Raw genomic sequence first — 22,916 nt, 5'->3', positions numbered from 1 at the left:
CCGAAGACTTAAATACACATGCAGGATAACAAAGGGATGGGAGACAGGCAGGAACACAGTTGGGACTAATCAGACCAGAAAACATAGGGAAGAAGTTAAACTAAATACAATGAACACAGGACAAAGGACTACGAAAATAAAACAGGAACCAAGAGACACACTCTAAGATGTGGAATGACTAAATACAAAGAACAGGGGGGAGCGAGAGACACGACAGGGAAACAGATCAATTAACACAGAAACAGAACTTAACATGCACAAGAGAGAGACTACATAAGCAACAGGGACACAGTGGAGGCACAGCACACTACCATGACTAAAACTAAACACAAGGATATGAATAAAGCCAGGAAACTGGATGAACGTCCCAGGACCGCGACAAATACTAAACAAAACAAGAACCAAAACCAGGGAGATGAACTACATTTTAGAATAATGTATAAACCATAATCTCAAAAAGAAGAAAACGGAAACGACACCATGGAAGAATCCTAATATAATAAATAATAAAATATTAATTCGTCCTGTAGGCCCATCACTCTACAGGAGGAATTAACAGATACTGTTCATAATTTTTATGGGTGTAATTTCTAGGCGTAACCAAGTGGTGAAAGGCTTCCGCTTGGGTGGTCTCAGAACCTTGTCACTTCTATTTACATATGATGTGGTTCTGCTGGCTCTAGGTGGTGGCCTTCAGCTTCCACTGGAGCGATTTGCAACCAAGTGTGAAGTAGTGGGAATGAGAATTAGCATGTCCAAGTCTAAGGCCATGGTCCTCAGCCAGAAAAGGTTGGAAAGCCCAGTCTGGGTCAGTGCCGAGTTGCTGCCCCAAGTGGAGGAGTTTAAGTATCTCGGGGTCTTGTTCACAAGAGAGAGTCGAAGGGATCGGGAGATTGACAGATGATTTGGTGCTTTGGTTGCAGTAATGCTCTGCTGGTCCGTCGTGGTGAAGAGAAAGCTAAGCGTAAAAGCGAAGCTCTCGATTTACCAGTTGATCTACATCCCTACCCTCACCTATGGTCACAAATTTTGGGAAAATGACCAAAAGAACATGATTGTGGATATTAGCAGTGGGAATGAGCTTTCTCTGAAGTGTGGCTGGCCTCTCCCTTAGCAATCTGCAGTCTACAAACAAGCCTATGATCAGAATCCCCAGTGTGTCAGCTAGGATATTAATATGTGGTTCTGAAAGGAGACATAGTTTCAGGAATGCAGCCGCAACACACGACAAATGATCCACTTTAACTTTTTAGGTGGTAGCTCGGAATAGTATTACGTTGTGGCAAGTTAAGAAGCAGAGTTTTTAATTGACATTATGGATAATGTTTCTACAGTGAGAATTTTTAATCTGTTAGCATTCAATGAGACAGCTAATTACAGAGCTGCTTTCTTTTCTGCCACTCTAGTGTGTTACTTTGCAATTGTATTTCTTAATGTCACAGTCATCATGATTATTGTCTTAGATGAAAGCTTACATGAACCTATGTATATTTTAGTATGTGTGTGTTGCATTAATGGGCTTTATGGAAGCACAGGTTTCTACCCCAAGTTCCTCATTGACCTCCTTTCATCTTCACAGGTCATCTCTTATAGTGAATGTCTTTGTCAGGCATTTGTAATGTACTCTTTTGTTTGCAGTGACACATCTATTCTTGCAGTCATGGCTTATGACAGGTATTTGGCCATATGCCAACCACTTCAATACCACTCTGTTATGACAAAAAAGAAGCTCTCCAAACTAGTATGCTTCTCTTGGTTAACACCTTTCTGCATTTTCTCCATTAACATTATGCTGACAGACAGGCTGATATTCTGTGGTACAGACATTCAGAGACTCTTCTGTGTTAATTGGCTGATTGTTAAAGTTGCCTGCCCTGGCATGGACACTCTTGTCAATAGTGCCTTTGCATATGCTACGCTTTCAATTTACATATTTCACTGGATTTTTATTGTTTGGACTTACATCTATCTTGTTAAATCATGTGTGCAATCAAAAAAGGACAAGGCAAAGTTTATGCAGACATGTGTGCCCCATTTGATCTCTTTGGTTACTTTTTTTGTAATTGTGATTTCTGATTTGATGCACATGCGATTTGCATCAAATGATGTACCTCAAAGTTTTCAAAACTTTGTTGCTATAGCTGTTCTCTTCATTCCTCCAGTTATGAATCCTTTACTTTATGGATTCAAACTATCAAAGATCCGTAACAGAATTCTTGTTACACTTCATATCAAAAGATGTTGACTTTTTCTTTTAATCATTATCAGTTACTTGTGATAAGTGGAAGCTATGGAGGCTTTATTAAAACATTTTTCTTAAATTGTAAATAGACCACTGTTTAGTATTACATGACACTGGTAACAGCCTTTGTAAGTCCATTGTATATAGCTTAGTTTAAGATTCTGACTTGACTTAAATTACATGAAAAAAAGAGGTTCAGAGTAAGTGTGTGTGATTTCAGAAAACTTATGCAAAAAAACAAAGCCATACCCTGCGTGTACCACCCTTTATCATTGAGTTATCTTAATATAGGTCACATTTAATCTTTATGCCATAATGTACCTTACATATCATATATATTTTCATAATTTGTGAACAATTGCTTTTAAATTTAAATTTTATTTTGCAAAACATGCCCACTTTAACTTTTTTCCTTGTTGTCCTTTATTGTTTGGTCATTTTGATTTCATTGATTAAAGTTAATTACAAAGAGTTTGTACCTCTATGAAACCTGAAGAGCTGAAAATCTTAAGACAGAAACCAAACTGTTAGCAGAATAAACAATTTGGTTTTAGTGTTTAGAAAATGTGTTTGTGGGTCTTTTATAGTGCAGAAGGTTTTGATTTTCTTTTCCCTTTTTCATTTATTTTGTCTACTTTTATTGTCTTGAATGTTTCTTTTTTTATTATTATTTTATAAAAGGGAGAAAGAAAGAGAGGTAGGGAAAGAAAAACAGCAGGGAAGAGGAACGGTGATAAAGGGCAAAAAACAAAAAACAACAAAACAAACAGACAAAAAACACATATATCAATCACCTGGATCACCTGTTGAGAAAGAAAAAAGAGAAAACAAGCAACAAAAAAAAGAGCAATATAATAAACAACATCATCGTGATAATCTATGTGAATATAACAGTAAATACTAAATAATGAATATTATTGTGCAGCACGTGGGATCGACAGCACACACAGTGTGCTTTGAGGCCCGTGAGCTCCGCCGGCAGCCAGCTGTGCCAGAGTGACCGAGCCCCAGGCCCAGAGGCCGAGGGCACCCCACCCCCCGAAGGGGCCCGAGCGAGCCCCAGGCTTCAGGCCCTGCCAAGCCAGGAGTGAGCCCGTGCGTACCTGGACGCCCATTCCCGGACACAAAGAACCACCAATTCATCGATGTCTGAGGGCGTCTGCCACTGGCAGGGGGAGTGGTGGGGGGAGATAGGCCTCCATACCGTGGAGGGCCTGAGATGTCCCTAGAGAGCTGGCGTCTGATACCCAACCTGACATAAAGACACAGACATACAGGCACACACAGATACAAACATCCATTCCCACCCTCATGCTCTCATATGCGATTACTCAGCACTCACCCAACGTGGAGACAGACATAAATAGACACTGTACACACAATCACACTCCCCAAGCGTACTCTAAGCCCTGGGTCTACGTACCCTTGTCCCTAGAGGGGGAAACTGCACCCAGACCCAGGTAGTGTTACCCTCTTCCCTGGGGTGGAGAGAAGCAGACCGCCCCGACTCCGCAGCAGCAGGGAGGCCCCACATTCCAGACCCCAATCAAACGGTCAACTCCTCCCAGCCTCCCCGTCCCAACAGGCAACAGAGAACGGGGATGTGAGAAGACTCCAAACCTCCCTCCGCCTGCCTGCTCATATGTAGTGTTGATGCATGTGTGTTCTAAGGTGCATTTAAAACCCAGGAGGGCATGGAGCTACCTGCCAGAGAGCAGCAGGTAAGCGCATAGCCCCTCCTGATAGCCCTCAATATATACGTGTATTTAAAAATTGAAAGGTGGGCAACGACGCCAGGGGTGAGGTTGTACATCCTGATGGTCTTCTGGATGCCCACCCCCAAGGTCCTATATGTATGTGTAATGAGAGTGTGAGTAATGTGAATGTCTAAGTTGTGGGATAAAATTGAGGCACAGGCAGCCAGAAGGGGACAGAGGGGGGGATGCCTCCCCTGCACCCTGGTGACATACCTGTTGTGGGTTCGAAAATGTTGAGCAATGGAACAAACCAACAGAGGCCCAGAAAAGTTCAGTCAAACAATGATTTATTGAGTACACGCGTGGGAAGATGTATACTGCCACACCAGCATCGATCTTCCCCGAAAAGGTCTATTCACAATGGTTTCATTCATCAGGGTTACGCCCCTTCATGCGTCACAAATGAACATAATATGCATCAGTTATAGTAAATGGTCAATCTTAAACCCCTAAAATTAGACAAAGAAGTTCCTTTTTCTATCACACCTTCCATACAAGGCAATAAGTTGCAAGCCTAAATGGTCCCTGAGGGCTTGTCCTTTTCTTGACTTGTCTTCTGTCACCTGTTACTAGGCAAGCTAAAAGGCAGTTAGAAGCAAAATGTATCTCAGGCCTTTGGCCTGGAATCAATACTTTCATGTGTGCTTGTAAGCGTGCATGCTTTGAACCTTCTATTGCTCCAAGTCACTTACACCATTGATCGCCTGGACAGTCACGCCACGCGAAGCTTAAGAACTTTAATAGACCGAACATCAACTCTCTAGAAGCACAATCCTGCAATGTGTGTATAAAATGATTATAACTGCACCTGTAATGAAAATGTTAATATGTGATTATGATAACACCTGTAATACAAGTTTTAACATAATGCCAATAGCTTCAATAAATGCTTTGATGAAATGATGATGGTTATGAATAGTAGCAGTAAAATATTTCCCTCATCTCCACACACCTTTACCCCAAGGCCCTGCATGTGTGGGTGATTGTGGTGGAGCGGGAAGAGGGAAGCAGCTGGAGATGGGGAGGGAAGGAAGGGAGGCCCCTCCCTGGGGCCAGCTCCCCGGCTGACCCAGTAGACACCCCCATACCCTGGAACCCACCTGGGCAAGGGGGCCCAGGCCCATCTGGACCATCCGTCTTGAATGTTTCTAGCTAATAATGACTATTTTAAAAATACATAAGCAATACATTTTCAGGAAATAACAAAAGTAATATCTTTGTCCACTATAAAAATATTGTGGAGATTCACAAGCATTCATGCAAAATGAAAATAATTATAAGGCAATGTAAATAAAACAGAATGCAATGATTTGTAAGTCTAATAACCCCATATTTTATTCAAAATAAGATACAGGCTTATTAGACCCCCCCCCCCCCCCCAAATTAACCCTATATTTTTATTGGGGTGGGGCTATCCCAGCTGTCTTAAGGCAAGATGCAGTGCTAACAAATAGACACAGACAACCATTCACACCCACACCTAATTTTGAGTTTCCAATTAACCTAACCCCACTAACTGCATGTCTTGGGACTGTGGAAGGAAGCCGGAATACCCGGAGAGGACCCTCATAAACACGGGAAGAACATGCAAACTCCACACAGAATGACCCCGGCCTGATGTTGGAATTGAAGTCAGGAAATTCTAGCTGTGAGGCAACAGTGCTAACCAAAATTTCATGAAAAATATTAGCTCATTTTGAATTTGATGGCAGCAACAAGTCTCAAGGAATTTGGGACAGGGCCATATTCACTACTGTGTAGCATTCCCTTTCTATAAACATCTGAAAACAGAGTTTTCAAAACCATCAAAAGCAAGAAAACACATAAGTTAGCTACTAAACAATGGAGTAAGTTGAGAAGGTTAAATGATCAAACTTTTCACAGAGTAAGCATAAACAGTCACACATCCACCTAACAGCATGCAAAGCAAAAAGTTCCTCTGGTACGGGAATGCTTTTCTCCTTGGACTTAAGCACTCCGGCCTAATTGCTAAATAGAATCAGCTGTAAAGAAGGGCAGCGTCTAAGACTGGAAAGACAGCAAGACCACACCCACTGAGTCAAAATCACAGAGGCCCTTATATGGCCCTAATAATCTCCCTTTATCCTAGTCATGACACGAAATCTATATTCCTAATTTATCACTTAATTTATCACTTGATCACGTATTGTTATGTGAATTTTGCAAAGAACTGTAGCTGGTCAGATATTGAGAAAGAATTGCTGGAAAAACATGGTACTACTTTTCCATGTTTTCTTGCATCTGTTTTTGTTATATGTCCTCTCTCTCTTTCTTTGTGTTTTTGTCTACCACTGATCCTTCAGAAAGCAGAATAATCCTGGAGGAGGTGACCCAGTGACCATTACCCTGCAATAACCCCCAACACACACATACACAAAGCAGACACAGGCTGGCCTCACCCAGATGTTGCAGTGGGATTTAATGCACCAGAAGTACTGTTATTCTTTGCTGCCACTCTGATTCTGGTTGGCTTGCTGACCTGCTGTTTGTATGTGCCAACAGTTATTGTGAGAATCAAGACCAATGTTCCGCTTATGAGGACATTAAAGATAAAGGATCATTTTGTTGATCTTCACATCGTGACAAACCTGCCGCTTGTCACGGCTATTTGAGGCTTTGGGCTCTGTCTTAGGCTTTGATTTGGAATTAAGGGAAGATTAAGATAAAGGGCAGGGTAATGCATTATGCCACAAAGGGTTCTCACAAAGACAGCTATACAAACATGTGTGATTATACTGTGTGTGTGTGTGTGTGTGTGGGGGGGGGGGGGGGCTAAAAGCAGTGAAGAGTTAAGAAGCTTTGTGATTTGATGACTTACTTAAAGTGAATGAGAGAGTGAGTTGATGAGGATGGCTGAAGAATACAACGAGAAAGCAGGAACTAGAATAAAAGTGGACATGGGAACACTGACAGGGTTAGCGATAAAAACTTCAAGCTGATAACGAAATGTTTTTTTAAAATATTGCAAAAGTCAGCAAACAGGGAAGAGAGAAGGGGGAGCAGGAGACAGCGCAAGGGAGTGAGAGAGGGAGATTGGTGGTTGGTGGATTAAGTCGGGTCAGAGAGGATTAGTGTCAGTTCAGGTTTGGTAGTAAACTCACATTCATGTTGTTGGCGTTGACTGCTTCTGACACACTCGCCCTACTGGTTCCTTTCAACTGAGAAATCCCACACTGAACAATTGGACCACAGGAAGGGAATGTGAGTTTACCTTTTTTGACACTTCTGACTCTTGTAGTGCAATTGATTAAAAAAAAAATCAGACTAAGCATATACAGCCTTCCTGCTTGCTCTATGGGGCTTTACTTACAGCTGATGAGCAAATAAGCTGAGTGCCTATTTGCTCACTGTACTTTTTATATGCCTTTTTGTGTTTGCTTAGTAGCACAGCATTTGAAATACCAAGAACTTGAGGGATGAGGGATGAAGGATTTACGCACATACAGAATAATCACAAAGAAATACTAATAAATGCTGCCATCCACTATGGGACCCTCCTGGCGATAATGTAGACACAATAAAATATTGCATATTTTATATACAATAGCATAGCAACAAAGTTCTCCCTGGTGTATATAGGTCTGGATTCAATTTATTTTTTAAATGATAATATTTATCTTACATGATTGATAAGCGACACCAACAGAAATAGTCTAAAAGAAGTTCCATGAAACTGTGTAACGAGTTTCACAGAACCCAAGGTTTCGTGACTAATGGAAGCTCTTCCCGGACAGTGTAAGTGGAAACGGAAGTTGAGCCGAGATAAGCAGCTGAAGAATAGCCGTAACCTGAAATTAGTCCACATTTAGTAACCTGCTGCTGTAACAGGAAGTTCTAAAGTAGGATAAGCTGCATTTAAAACATTCACTTCATTCATTGTTTCCCTCTCTGCTGTTCAAAGGAACATAATTTTTAAACATTGCTCTGCAATTTTGATCATTTGTTGTTCTTTTTTTTAAAATAAATTTTAACATTAACATTTTATTTGTAAAATATTCATTTTATGTATTTATTCAAAGTAACCCCTAATAACGACCAAAACTACACAATAAAAAAACAAACAAAAACAATCACAGCATGATTTAAGTTAGTTATTTGGACACCATTTGAGGTAGAATGTGTATTACAACATGGTATAAAGATACACCTATTTTCTACAGCCATAACATTTAATCATAATAGTAAGACTTTGCTATGATCTCTCAAAAGTTACAGACTCTTAACTTTGAAGTACAATTAACTTAAAAACTACTCATTTTATCCAGCTGCAGTCAAATTGTCCAGGGCATCAAGATCTGTTGTTGATCAATTTTGAATGAAAATCATGGTTATCAGCCATAACTTCCAAACTCTGAAGATTATATCCATACCAAGTAGTAATTTTGAGTGTTTTCATGCCTTGAAAACATGAAGATCAACCTGATATTCTGCCTAAGGTGAAATGCTTTTGGAATGAAAATGTAAATGTGTCATCTTTCTTTGTCTGTTGTAATAAAACAAGATGATAGTCACACACAACATGAATTGAATTATGTTTAATAATGACATGGGTACTAACTAAAGATTGTTAAATTATCTAGATTTGTTTTATTTTTAATATGTAAAAAATGAGGTTGTTACATAAATCTGTTTTTTATTTCTTTCTCCATATCTTTTCAGTGGAATAACCCTTTCATTCTCTTCTGAACAATTACCATGAAACAAGCAATGGAGGATGGTGAGAAGCACATACACGTATACAGACAAATTCAGTAGACTTGAATTCATGTGTCTCAGTCATGAGTAGGTGCTTACTTGAAAAGACTTATTATAAAAGAAGGGTCAGGGCTTCTCTATAATGTTAATCCTGTCTGGTTCTGTCGGCTTTTCACCTTCTGCTCAGGAGAAATGTGAAACCTCAAACATCTGCTGTGATATTAAAGACAATTATATTAAAGACATTCATTGGAATCTGTCAGTCACAGTGTAATTAATCATGCAGTACCCCAGTTTTAATGCCCCAATTCTAACTATTTCTGACAATACCAAGTGAAAGATAAAGAGACAGTTAAGCAAACACTGGAACAATACAGTAATCAAACCAAATTTGGACAATATGAGAGCACTTTTATTTTTCAATTACTAAAAAACTTTCTCCACTGATATTATTGTACCAATGTGAAATAAAGTAATATGGAAATGTGGTTTTACTCTAAGCACTCGAACCACATTTTAATGTCAACATTTCAGACAATGCAAATTTGTTCCCCAAGCTAACCAACTTGAATTAGCTATGTATGGATCACTTCAGCATCTGTATTGGATAGCAGTATCTCCAGTTTGTTTAAGCAAATATTTTATTTGTACGATTATTTATCTTCTGTGCTGCCTTGACTACACTCTAAAGCCTCACTCTATCCGCCTTAGTGCAGCTGCCGTACCATACTGTGATATATGTCAGCAGGCTCTCAATGAAGTGGTAGAAGGTCAGCAGCTGGTTGGAGTCCAGTTTGCACTTCCTGAACTGCTGCATAGGCATAAGTGCCATATGATTGTGTGTGTAATTTGATGAATTAGTTGCAAGTGCTTTGAGCGCTCAGCTGTGTAGAAAGGTGGTGCATAACTACCAGTCCATTTACCAAGAATTCCCTGTGTCTTCCCTAATTCCCTATGTCATCATTTGTTCAGGTGTCAGTGTGGTATTATCCAGTGTGGTGAAGGATGTTGACCAAGCTGTTAGCAGGAACATTAATGGTGCTCAGCTTTTGCATGAACTACTGAGTGCACCGTGGCTTTGTGCCCTGCTGAAGGTACATGATTCAAAGGTCCTGAGTAAAAGACACACACCTACCATCTGTCTGCAAACTAAAAGTTATCATTTGGTGCTTTGTCTCCAGATTTATGAGTGCCTGTTAAAGTTCCAGAGACTGACACCAAGCCCCGTTTTGCCTTATGCTGCAGGACTCTCACATGAGGTGTGTATATATACAACACAACAAACAAGCAGCCATAGACGAAATATTTAGATCCCTAAATATCAGTCATTAGTGTTCTGTAAAATATCACCTTATCACAGCTGATTCAATTGGAATTTTAATTCTGCATCTTGCAAAAGGTAACAAAATTAAAACTAAGTAAGCCTGATAATGTAATCAATACAGAAACCAACCAGAACATGTCTGCTTTCTGTAAATAATACAAAGCACAACAGGAGACACCCTCTCTACATTTACATTTAGATTTAAACCTTTCCTTTTTGAAAAAGTTTTTAGAGGATGTGGATCAAGTGACCAGATGACTGTGATAAGTCATTTTAACCTCCTAGGACCTGGCGTCCACATATTAGGACATCACACTTTGGGTTATTTAGACCAAAATACTCAATTTTGCTCTACAAGGGCCTGATATCCACTTATGAGGACATTATGCTGCTACTGTTCTTACGAAATTTTAAATGGATATCCTCATATGTGGCTCTCATTTTTCTTAGAAACAAAAATAGGGTAAAACAAAAAACTGGTAATCCTTTGTTTTTACATTCATCGGGTCCCAATATGCCCAAATATCAAAGAGAAATTAAAATGCATGCTCTGGAAGAGTTCGGGTCGTAGGTGGTTAAAGTCATTAAAATTATGTCTGGATCTAAAGTTTCTTCTGGAAATATTTCCATAGAAATCAGTGTTTTTAGGTCTCTTGCTTTCCTTTTACATATGTCTGGTATTCTGTCTTTCGAGTATAATGTAATTTAACATCTGATTCAGGAATCTTCTTAATTTTTCATTAGGTCATAACTGCAATACTGACAGCTCAAAAGCCTTCAGCTCCAGCTAGAGAGTTGTGCAGCCTCCTGAGCTCACCTCATATCCAGGTACATACACACACACACATATATATATATATATATATATATATATATATATATATATATATATATATATATATATTAGGGGTGCAATGATACACAAAATTCATGGTTTGGTTCGATACTTTGGTGTCACGGTTCGATATTTCTTGATACAAAAAAAAATGTTCATGCTTTTTTAATTTGTCATTTATTAAAATTATAAATATATATTTTAACTCAAAAGTACAGTTTTTAAATTTAATGTTGCTGAAACAACAAAGTAATAAAAAAAATAAATCTATCTGATCGAGAAATCACTCATCTTTGGAAAAGAGAGTTTATTACAGAGAAATGGCTCTTTCCAAAATAAAAGCGATTCTATACACTTCTTCTGGGGTATACTTTCAGCAGCATATTAAACATATCAGGTCCCCATAAGGAGAATCATGTGCTAACTTCTGTCTAAATGACTCGGGTAAAGTTTGTAGCATGCGTGCTTGTTGTTTTTGTCTGCTTCCACTTGTCTTTGCACTAGGATGATGTCGGTGTAAATGTGCAGTCATATTGTGTTCCTACTAGTGCTGTCAGCGTTAATCTCGTTGAAATGACCTTAACGCCACAACACACCAAATCTCCGTTAACGAGCTACCGCGGATCGCCCCGTGCGTGGGGCTGGACAACCAACACATTAACGAGCTAACTGCGCTAACGCAGTAGTTCCCACCCATGTAATTGAGCATTGCGTGGCACATCCGACATACTATTTTACTTTTGTCCATGACGCGCTTACCTTCAGGGTCATACGTCACATGAAAACCAAAATAGTTCCAAACGCCAGATCTGAATGAGGGTGGGGGAGGTTAAATTTGCTATGTTGCAATGAGAGCTTAACTTGTGTCTCGCGAGCTTGCCCTGGGCTCAGTGAATCTGCGTTCGACTACTCCGCCTAGGCTGCACTGCTGAGTGCAGATCCACTGAGCGCTCAACACAGACAGCATCGTCAGAAGAAAAGTTGATAAAATAAATTTTGTATTGTTCGATACATATGCGTACCGAACCGAAAGCACTGTATCGAACGGTTCAATATCGATACGAGTATTGTTGCACCCCTAAAACACCCAGCACGCCCCTGCGGGCGGTTTATCCTTCAAGCTCGGGTCCTCTACCAGAGGCCTGGGAGCTTGAGGGTCCTGCGCAGTATCTTAGCTGTTCCCAGGACTGCGCTCTTCTGGACAGAGATCTCCGATGTTATTCCCGGGATCTGCTGGAGCCACTCGCCTAGCTTGGGAGTCACCGCACCTAGTGCTCCGATTACCACGGGGACCACCGTTACCTTCACCCTCCACATCCTCTCGAGCTCTTCTCTGAGCCCTTGGTATTTCTCCAGCTTCTCGTGTTCCTTCTTCCTGATATTGCTGTCATTCGGAACCGCTACATCGATCACTACGGCCGTCTTCTTCTGTTTGTCTACCACCACTATGTCCGGTTGGTTAGCCACCACCATTTTGTCCGTCTGTATCTGGAAGTCCCACAGGATCTTAGCTCGGTCATTCTCCACCACCCTTGGGGGCATCTCCCATTTTGACCTCGGGACTTCTAGGTTATACTCGGCACAGATGTTCCTGTACACTATGCCGGCCACTTGGTTATGGCGTTCCATGTATGCCTTGCCTGCTAGCATCTTGCACCCTGCTGTTATGTGCTGGATTGTCTCTGGGGCATCTTTACACAGCCTGCACCTGGGGTCTTGCCTGGTGTGATAGACCCCAGCCTCTATGGATCTTGTACTCAGAGCTTGTTCTTGTGCTGCCATGATTAGTGCCTCTGTGCTGTCTTTCAGTCCAGCTTTGTCCAGCCACTGGTAGGATTTCTGGATATCAGCCACCTCCTCTATCTGCCGGTGGTACATACCGTGCAGGGGCCTGTCCTTCCATGATGGTTCCTCGTCTCCCTCCTCTTTCTTGGGTTTCTGCTGCCTGAGGTATTCACTGAGCACTCGGTCAGTTGGGGCCATCTTCCCAATGTATTCTTGGATGTTCCTTGTCTCATCCTGGACTGTGGTGCTGACACTCACCAGTCCCCGGCCCCCTTCCTTCCGCTTAGCGTACAGCCTCAGGGTGCTGGACTTGGGGTGAAACCCTCCATGCATGGTCAGGAGCTTTCTTGTCTTTATGTCAGTGGCTTCTATCTCCTCCTTTGGCCAGCCTATTACCCCAGCAGGGTACCTGATCACGGGCAGGGCGTATGTGTTGATGGCCCGGATCTTGTTCTTACCATTCAGCTGACTCCTCAGGACTTGCCTGACCCTCTGCAGGTACTTGGTGGTTGCAGCCTTTCTAGCGGCCTCTTCATGGTTCCCATTTGCCTGCGGGATCCCCAGGTACTTGTAACTGTCCTCTATGTCTGCAATGTTGCCTTCTGGTAGTTCAATCCCCTCAGTTCTGACTACCTTCCCTCTCTTTGTTACCATCCGACTACACTTCTCCAGTCCGAACGACATTCCAATGTCATTGCTGTATAGCCTGGTAGTGTGGATCAGTGAATCGATGTCTCGTTCACTCTTGGCATACAGCTTGATGTCATCCATGTACAGGAGGTGGCTGACAACTGCTCCGTTCCGTAGTCGGTATCCGTAGCCAGTCTTGTTAATGATCTCACTGAGGGGGTTCAGGCCTATGCAGAACAGCAGTGGGGACAGAGCATCTCCTTGGTAGATCCCGCACTTGATGGTAACTTGTGCTATGGGCTTGGAGTTGGCCTCTAGTGTTGTACGCCACATCCCCATTGAGTTCCTGATGAAGGCTCTTAGGGTCCCATTGATCTTGTACAATTCTAGGCATTCCAGTATCCAGCTGTGGGGCATTGAGTCATAGGCCTTCTTGTAATCAATCCAGGCAGTGCACAGGTTGGTCAGTCTGGTCTTGCAGTCTCGGCTGATTGTTCTGTCTACCAGTAGCTGGTGTTTTGCGCCTCTGGTATTCTTGCCAATTCCTTTCTGTGTCCCGCTCATGTATTGACCCATGTGCCTGTTCATCTTAGCCGATATGATGCCTGACAGGAGCTTCCATGTAGTACTGAGGCAGGTTATTGGTCGGTAGTTGGAGGGGACCGGTCCCTTCTTGGGGTCCTTGGGGATCAGGACCGTCCGGCCTTCAGTTAGCCATTCCGGGTGTCTCTCGTTAACTAGCAGCTGGTTCATTTGTGCTGCCAGACGCTCGTGGAGTGCAGTCAGCTTCTTCAGCCAGTAGGCGTGAACCATGTCGGGCCCTGGTGCTGTCCAACTCTTCATACTGGAGACCCTTTCTTGGATATCTGCCACTGTGATGGTTACTGGACCCTGTTCAGGGAGGTCGCTGTGGTCTGCCCTCAGATCCACTAGCCACTGAGCATTGCCGTTATGGGTTGCATCCTTCTCCCATATGCTCTTCCAGTATTGCTCCGTCTCCAGCCTTGGTGGTGCTGTTCTCTTATTGTTCCCTTGCCACTGAGAGTACACCTTTGCTGGTTCTGTGGAGAACAGCTGGTTTATTCTCCTGCCTTCTATCTCTCTGGTGTACCTCCTCAAGCGGCTGGCCAAGGCTGTGAGTCTTTGCTTGGCAGTTTCCAAGGCCTCAGGTATGGACAGCTTGCTGTATTTCTTAGGCACCTTATTTGTCGCACCTTTCTGCAACTCTGTTAGTTGGCTAACCTCCCTCCGTGCTACTTTGATCTTGCCCTCTAGCCTCCTTCTCCATGGAGGGTACTGCCCCTTGTGGCTGTTCAACTTGTAACCAAGCATCTCACTGATCACTGCTGCCGTATTGTAGATCAGCTTGTTAGTGTCGGTAATTGTGGTTGTAGGTATTGCCCGTAGTGCTGCATTAACATCATCTAGCAGACCTTCTGAGGGTACTTCACGTAATCTTGGTAACCGGCTACGGGGGATCCAGGTTTCAAGCTTGGCCATGATCCTATCCTCCTTGCCGTAGCATTTGTGTTGTACCTCGTCAATCTCTAGCTGTGAGAGCAGTCCCTTCTTTCGAATGTTGGAACACTGAGCTACTAGTTGTTTCGCCGTCATTGTGGATGTTGGGTATCGAAGAATCCATAGGTCCCTCATCCTATTCATGTAGCCCCTTCCGCCGGGGTTACTTGCGTAGTAGCATTCCAACAACGCCCTGTTTTCGTCCCTTGCCCACCGATGCCTTCTTGTTCCAGTAGCCCACTTTTCGTCAGGGTGCCCTGGTTCCTCAACACCTGACGCGGACCTTGTTGATCCGGGCGACGTCCGAGCCGGCATGCCTTCATATTTATCTGTCTCGCTCATGTCTGCGGTAGGCTTGCTTAGCATAGGGGGTCTAGCCTTAGGACCCTTACTGGATACAGACGCCCCAGGCAAGAATCGAACTTGCGATCCTCTGTTCCAAAGGCGTGTAGTTTAACCACTACGCTAATATATATATATATATATTAAGCACCCCTAATATATATATATATATATATATATATATATATATATATATATATATATATATATATATATATATATATATATATATATATATATATATATATATATAGAGATAGATAGATAGATATATATAGATAGATAGATATATATATATACACAGTGGGGCAAAAAAGTATTTAGTCAGCCACCGATTGTGCAAGTTCCCCCATTTAAAATGATGACAGAGGTCAGTAATTTGCACCAGAGGTACACTTCAACTGTGAGAGACAGAATGTGAAAAAAAAATCCATGAATCCACATGGTAGGATTTGTAAAGAATTTATTCGTAAATCAGGGTGGAAAATAAGTATTTGGTCACCTCAAACAAGGAAAATCTCTGGCTCTCACAGACCTGTAACGTCTTCTGTAAGAAGCTTTTCTGTCCCCCACTCGTTACCTGTATGAATGGCACCTGTTTGAACTCATCATCTGTATAAAAGACACCTGTCCACAGCCTCAAACAGTCAGACTCCAAACTCCGCCATGGCCAAGACCAAAGAGCTTTCGAAGGACACCAGGAAAAGTATTGTAGACCTGCACCAGACTGGGAAGAGTGAATCTACAATAGGCAAGCAGCTTGGTGTGAAAAAATCAACTGTGGGAGCAATCATCAGAAAATGGAAGACATACAAGACCACTGATAATCTCCCTCGATCTGGGGCTCCACGCAAGATCTCATCCCGTGGGGTCAAAATGATCATGAGAACGGTGAGCAAAGATCCCAGAACCACACGGGGGGACCTGGTGAATGACCTGCAGAGAGCTGGGACCAAAGTAACAAAGGTCACCATCAGTAACACACTACAACGGCAGGGAATCAAATCCCGCAGTGCCAGACGTGTTCCGCTGCTGAAGCCAGTGCATGTCCAGGCCCGTCTGAAGTTTGCCAGAGAGCACATGGATGATACAGCAGAGGATTGGGAGAATGTCATGTGGTCAGACGAAACCAAAGTAGAACTTTTTGGTATAAACTCAACTCGTCGTGTTTGGAGGAAGAAGAATACTGAGTTGCATCCCAAGAACACCATACCTACTGTGAAGCATGGGGGTGGAAACATCATGCTATGGGGCTGTTTTTCTGCCAAGGGGACAGGACGACTGATCCGTGTTAAGGACAGAATGAATGGGGCCATGTATCGTGAGATTTTGAGCCAAAACCTCCTTCCATCAGTGAGAACTTTGAAGATGAAACGAGGCTGGGTTTTCCAACATGACAATGATCCAAAACACACCGCCCGGGCAACAAAGGAGTGGCTCCGTAAGAAGCATTTGAAAGTCCTGGAGTGGCCTAGCCAGTCTCCAGACCTCAACCCCATAGAAAATCTGTGGCGGGAGTTGAAAGTCCGTGTTGCTCGGCGACAGCCCCAAAACATCACTGCTCTCGAGAAGATCTGCATGGAGGAATGGGCCAAAATACCAGCTACTGTGTGTGCAAACCTGGTAAAGACCTATAGTAAACGTTTGACCTCTGTTATTGCCAACAAAGGTTATGTTACAAAGTATTGAGTTGTATTTTTGTTATTGACCAAATACTTATTTTCCACCCTAATTTACGAATAAATTCTTTACAAATCCTACCATGTGGATTCATGGATTTTTTTTTCACATTCTGTCTCTCACAGTTGAAGTGTACCTCTGGTGCAAATTACTGACCTCTGTCATCATTTTAGGTGGGGGAACTTGCACAATCGGTGGCTGACTAAATACTTTTTTGCCCCACTGTATTAGGGGTGCAACGATACACAAAATTCACGGTTCGGTTCGATACTTTGGTGTCACGGTTCGATATTTTTTCGATACAAAAAAATGTTCATGCATTTTTAATTTGTCATTTATTAAAATTATAAATATATATTTTAACTCAAAAGTACAGTTTTTAAATTTAACCCTAACCCTTGTGCGTGTTTTTTATTTTGACAGCGAATGCGCACCTGCGGACCACTTATGTGCAGCCCTGGTTATTTAGCTCATCATATTGCAGCCACAGAAATTCTTTTGTCCATGAAACCATAAAGCTGCACTTTCTTTTTGCCTTATAGTCTGATTTGTCATAACTTCTCCGTTTTGTGGTAAGCTTTTCTTTGGCTGTCACTTCTTCACCCTGACCTGTCTTATTTGGCTCAGCAGAACTGAAATGCTTTTACACGCTCACTCACGTAAGCTCAGCGATTCTCTGCGCGATCAACCTCTCACATGTTTAAGCTGCGGGAGATTTCACTTGTCATGTTTGCATAGTAAGCTAACGATTAATAAGACGATGTCAGAGGAATTGGTGCACAAATTATCATCACTCACAGATCAGTGCTGTCGCTCTCTATACACAGTTCGCACGATTGCAAAGTGAAAGCAAAAAAACAAGCGCAAATTCAAACGCAACTTCAATATGTCACATATTGACAGTGACTCACCGATGCCAATGACATAATTACCCAGCTACATTTCTGAAAGAATGCAAAAGCATTGACATATATTTTTCCTACAATAGCCCGATGGGCAGGGAAGAGATAGATTTTGGTAGCCCGACTGAAAAAATCGCTAGCTCCGGGACGTCGGGCTAGCGATATTGCAAGCCCTGTATCTGATTGAGGAATCACTCATCTTTGGAAAAGAGAGTTTATTACAGAGAAATGGCTCTTTCCAAAATAAAAGCTATACTATCCGCTTCTTCTGGGCTATATTCTCAGCAGCATAAGGAGAATCACGTGCTAACAGCTGTCTAAATGACTCGGCTAAAGTTAGTAGCATGCTTGTTGTTTTTGTCTTTGCACTAGGATGATGTCGGTGTAAATGTGCAGTCATATTCGTTGTGTTCCCACTAGTGCTTTCAGGTTAATCTCGTTGAAATGACCTTAACGCCACAACACGGCAAATCTCCGTTAACGAGCTACCGCCGATCGCTCCGTGCATGGGGCTAGACGGCAAGCACGTTAACGAGCTAACTGCGCTAACACACTAGTTCACACCAATGTAATTGAGCATTGCATGGCACATCCAACATACTGTTTTACTTTAGTCCATGACTCGCTTACCTTCAGGGTCATACGTCACATGAAAACCAAAATAATTCCAAACGCCAGATCTGAATGAGGTTCAATTTGCCTGTTGCAAGTAGAGCTTAACTTCTGTCTCGCTAGCTTGCCCTGCTCTCTTCCTTCTGACTATGCTGTCTGTGTTGAGCGCTCAGTGGATCTGCGCTCGACAGTGCAGCCTAGGCGGAGTAGTCGAACACAGATTCACTGAGCGCTCAACACAGACAGCATCGTCAGAAGGAAAATTGATAAAATAAATTACAAATGTTGTATTGTTCGATACATATGCGTACCGAACCGAAAGCACTGTATCGAACGGTTCAATATCGATACGAATATCGTTGCACCCCTAATATATATATATATATATAGATTCGTTTTATAGATTCATTTTAGAATCCATGTTCATCATGGCATGCCTTTCTTAACCTCTGGGGGGTCCTAGAAAAATGCATACACTATTGGGCTTAGAGCCACAAATCGACCACGCCATGAAAAGTGCCATAAAATATCTATATATTAATATTTTTTTCCACTTTAAATTAGCCAATCTTTTAGACCTACTTCTCCTTGAAATATTCATATCAAGTTTTAATTACATTTCACGGATTTTAACCCTTTATATCCCGGTTTCGTCACATGGCCGCACTGTTTTTTTAGCCCCAAAAAACAAAGAAATCAAATATTTCCCAAAAGATACAATTCCAAGGCCCGGACTCCCGAGTACCACCAACATTCGGAAGATGGCCCATTATTTGGTTGTAATGACCGTGGAATGGGAAATAGCGTTTATAATGGGTTTCAATGGGGCACAAATCGACCACTAGGACCAATAGTGTAAGTTTATCTGTAGCTCAGCCACTGAAGCTAATTTAAGGGAGTCAGACTGGAATTTTGAAATATATGTAACCAGACTTTTTTTTGGAAAAGTTGGCTATATTCCGTTCAACACAGTGCAAATGGCGTGTATACGAACAATGAAAAATGGCACAAATCGACCCAAGACCACCCAGAGGTTAACTTATAACTTATATTTGAAGTTTCTGGTTACCCATTACTGATTATCTATCTCTCTGTATATCAGGCTCTCTTGTCATCTCATGACAGTGTTGCACAGTCAGACTATGAGCCTGTCTTACCCCCTCTGCCTGATGAAATACCAGAGGATGAGGAGGCAATGAGGATTGTGTGTCTTGTAAAGAACAACCAGCCTCTGGTAAGACATAAGCATTTTCCTCATAAATGTAAACTTTTGCTCAGAAATACAGTTTCGTTCGTGTCAGCTATAGAAACCTATAAATATACATAAATGTGTTTTTGTCATTTTTTGTCCTTGTTTTTTGTTTTAGATAAGCTAAGGTAGCTTAGCTTTCTATTTACATGGCGTTATTAGTCTCAATATCTATGTCGTCCAAAACTCTCTGAAAGAAAAATGACAAAAAACATTGCTTATAAGCACAATCCAGAGAGTGATTACATTTTCAAACAAACCAAACAAATTAGTAATATATTCCTGTAAGAAAGGGATGCAGAAATGATCACTTTTGTTAAACAGAATCTATGAAGTCAACAAGATGGCTTGTTGACTTCATAGATTCGATGACAAATCTGAAGGTAGCCTTGCAAGGTGCCCTCAGATTAGTCATAAAGTAGTTAAGTCTTAAATTGCTTAAATATAAATTACATTATGTTAACTTTAAAATGTTCTAATAAACCCTAAAAACTCAAAGTTTCTCATCTTTCATTCATTAAGAGTGGAGAAGAGTGTAGAAGGAGTGTAGGAGAAATTCACAGCCGCTGGAGCAGCCTGCACCGCTTTACATTGGAACGCCTCATCCCTGCAAGAAGAGCTCAGTCAGGGGAGGAGCTCAGAGTGCCCGAAAGTGAAGCAAAGCTTCCCCTTGTTCATAAAGACGGCAGGTCCCACCCCTTTCTCCCTCGCTATGAATCCACAGGAAGTTGCTATTTGTGTTCACCAACTGTAAAACTTGGGAACAAAGGACTCAATCAGTCAGCTCCCTCTGTTTTGAACCCTGCTACCTGCACTGGTAAGAGGAGGAAGAACAGATGATGACAGTCCATACAATCACCAATCATCTGACCATTTTCATTTGATCATTCTTTGTCTGTATTTAAGCCATCAAATATAAAAAACAATGGCAACATATCATAGAAACGCAGGCCATCCATCAGTACCTTCACTAATCATAATCGAGGATTCATTCTTTCTTGTATCTAATCATTCTAGTATTTGGTACTTTCTGGGCAAATATTTTCATATGTCTAGCAATGGCAATGAAAGGCAACAACCACTTCATCTATCTTGGTGTCATTCCTCAGTGCAACTAAGTGTTCATTTCTTCATGAACCTGCCATCATCTGGCAGTCTATAAGTCTTTTGGGCTTTCCTGCCATTACATTTCTTTTCAGACATAGTTTGCTAATGTCTTTCTGTTCTCTTGAACTGCAAATTTATTTGGTGGTTCATTTTCAGAGGAACTCAAACCCAATGGGAAAGATGGTGCTTCAACCAGAGAGAGCAGTGATGACTACGCATACCCACCTCCTCCAATCCCAGCTTACAGTTTTAGCCTTCCCAACTCTCCTGTGTTGTACAAAAAAAATTCTACAGGAGGACAGTCAAAAAATATCCCCACACCTGGAAGGACCTCCTCTTGTCGTGGCATGAACCCTCTTAGATCTCGCACTGCTCCTTCTAGTCCTGCAGCTAGAAGGAGTACTCAGGAACAAGGGGTCAGCACTATCTCCAGAAGAGATGGTTGTCAAACCACTCAAACCAGACCTCATAACACACATCAGGAAGAGTCTTTAAATCATCCATTAATGTTCCACTACGCTACAGCTCCTCGTCACAATGAATGCCAGAACATATCAAAACGTAAACAAAATGCGCAGCAGCAGCAATCAAGACACCATAATCAGCCTGCTGAACTCAAGAAACAGTGCAGTGTGGAAGAGCTTAGGTCCACTGTTCAGATGGTGGCCAGCAGTATTGAACACAATAGTCAGGATGTACGCCAACTTGGTGAGAGGATGGTGGCAGCATCAGAGATGATCACAGACAGCGTGGAAGAGAACGCCCAGGCACTTAACCTGCTTGCCGAGGTGGTGGACAAGCTTCAGGGGCTAATCGTAACCAAAAAACACCTCGAGTCATCTCCTTCACAGACAAAGACACAACAATATCCACCCTCACCTCCTCCAAGGGTCTCCTCATTATCTCCAAAACTTGTCCGCAAATCTCCAATACCATACCCAGGCCCACTCTCACCATCTTCTTCCACTACTTTCTCCTCTTCTTCATCCACAAGTTCTTGTGCAGACGACTTTACAAGATCTAGGAGTCCAACACAAATTAATGGTGGATCCAAAAGGATGGTGGCAGCTCCTCAGAGGGCAGGTAGGGGTGGTAATAATGGACAAGTGAGGTTCAACACTGGAACCATTTCAAGAGCTCCTCTGGAGGACCAACAAGACTGTAAGAGTACAGGCTGCTTAAAAACAAAGAAGAAGAAGAAGAAAGAGTAACTAGACTAAAAACAAAGCTTTTCATCTCTTTCCAGCATTTGTACTGGAAAAGCTGTGACAGTGACAAAAATACCTAATGTTTTAGTCTAAAAAGAAATATCAGCTACAACAACATATGGACTTTTTTTTTTTAATTTGAAGACTTTTTCGATTTTTCAAACAATCACTCAAAGGAACAAAAGCAAACAATATAAAGGTACAAAGCAATTTCTTTCTGTCTTATTTTCGTCATCTAGTCCAACTATTCTTAAAAAGTATGACAGCTTTCATTTTTTTCATCAGCTCTGATTTATTATTTTGGGTTCTTGACTATGATGGTCTGAATATATACATTGAGCAAAAAAGGAGGAAAGTGTTTAGGGTTAAATTTATTTTTAATAATATTTGTTATGGATTATTTTGTACATGTCGAACTGCATTCATCTTGACTTATTGTTTGTATATTTACGTGGTATCTATTGCACATCAAATACAGCAATAAAACCCTGTGGAAACACCTAAGAAGTTTTACATTATTCCACATATAGAAACATCAAAATTAATTTTCATGAGCACTGTTTTAGCGCCTGGTTGGAGCTTATGTAATTGGCATTTTTTTAAATAATTTAGCATTTTCATTTCCCAAAACTATGGTAGCAAATTTGCAGGACTACTAAAGTTATCCTTAATTTTCATGAGCCCTTGCTACCAGTTTGCTTCTAGCAATGGCCTGTAGTGGACATGGTATTGTGTTGATAGTGTTTACCTTTAGAGTCCCCATGATATTTTGATGTAATGCAAAATGAGTTAATATCAAATGCCCAAGCATTAAAATATAAAGAAAAAAACCCTTTAGTTATCTATTTAACTTTGATCTACCACCAGCACTAAACTGTGTGGCTTTGAGTTGAATGTATGTTCAGCTGCTGGGTGTATTATGTTAGTGTGTATATTGATATTCCTCACAAAATGGCACAAAAATGGAAGGCCTTATAAAAATAATAATAATAATAATAACTGGCGTACA

The 22,916-nt window shown here is 41.6% G+C and overlaps 4 protein-coding genes across 5 annotated transcripts in view; all 4 read left to right on the top strand.

Moving 5' to 3' along the window:
* LOC146650561 (uncharacterized) overlaps positions 1-22,916 on the top strand; it is a 115,367-nt gene that overhangs the window by 55,319 nt on the left and 37,132 nt on the right. The window lies entirely within an intron of this gene.
* LOC146650566 (olfactory receptor 52D1-like) lies at positions 1,316-2,245 on the top strand. The gene has a single exon (XM_085383553.1). The coding sequence runs from the start codon at positions 1,316-1,318 to the stop codon at positions 2,243-2,245; it is 930 nt and encodes a 309-aa protein (XP_085239679.1).
* The window catches only part of LOC146650565 (MAGUK p55 subfamily member 4-like), a 29,042-nt gene continuing 13,245 nt past the window's right edge, over positions 7,120-22,916 (top strand). The window contains exons 1-6 of the mRNA XM_085384294.1: positions 7,120-7,221; positions 8,680-8,737; positions 9,688-9,809; positions 9,897-9,974; positions 10,784-10,867; positions 19,446-19,577. Coding sequence (XP_085240420.1) covers positions 8,716-8,737; positions 9,688-9,809; positions 9,897-9,974; positions 10,784-10,867; positions 19,446-19,577 — 438 coding nt within the window. The 5' untranslated portion in view covers positions 7,120-7,221; positions 8,680-8,715. The remainder of the gene's footprint in view (positions 7,222-8,679; positions 8,738-9,687; positions 9,810-9,896; positions 9,975-10,783; positions 10,868-19,445; positions 19,578-22,916) is intronic.
* trim45 (tripartite motif containing 45) overlaps positions 17,722-22,916 on the top strand; it is a 66,978-nt gene continuing 61,783 nt past the window's right edge. The window contains exon 1 of one of the 2 annotated variants that reach the window (XM_085384290.1): positions 17,722-18,109. The gene's annotated coding sequence lies outside the window, so the exon portion shown is untranslated. The remainder of the gene's footprint in view (positions 18,110-22,916) is intronic. The other variant, XR_014907891.1, reaches the window with a different exon arrangement.

This window comes from Rhamphochromis longiceps, linkage group LG16 (genome assembly GCF_057381845.1).
Source record: "Rhamphochromis longiceps isolate RC_006_pf linkage group LG16, R_longiceps_female_GT1.1, whole genome shotgun sequence".
In the NCBI taxonomy this organism is placed as follows: domain Eukaryota; kingdom Metazoa; phylum Chordata; class Actinopteri; order Cichliformes; family Cichlidae; genus Rhamphochromis; species Rhamphochromis longiceps.
The sequence above is the reverse complement of the archived record's forward strand: the minus strand, read 5'-3'. Positions and strand labels throughout refer to the sequence as shown.

Coding starts and splice junctions, on each gene's coding strand:
- LOC146650566 (XM_085383553.1), top strand. CDS start 1,316: ATGGATAATGTTTCTACAGTGAGAATTTTTAATCTGTTAGCATTCAAT.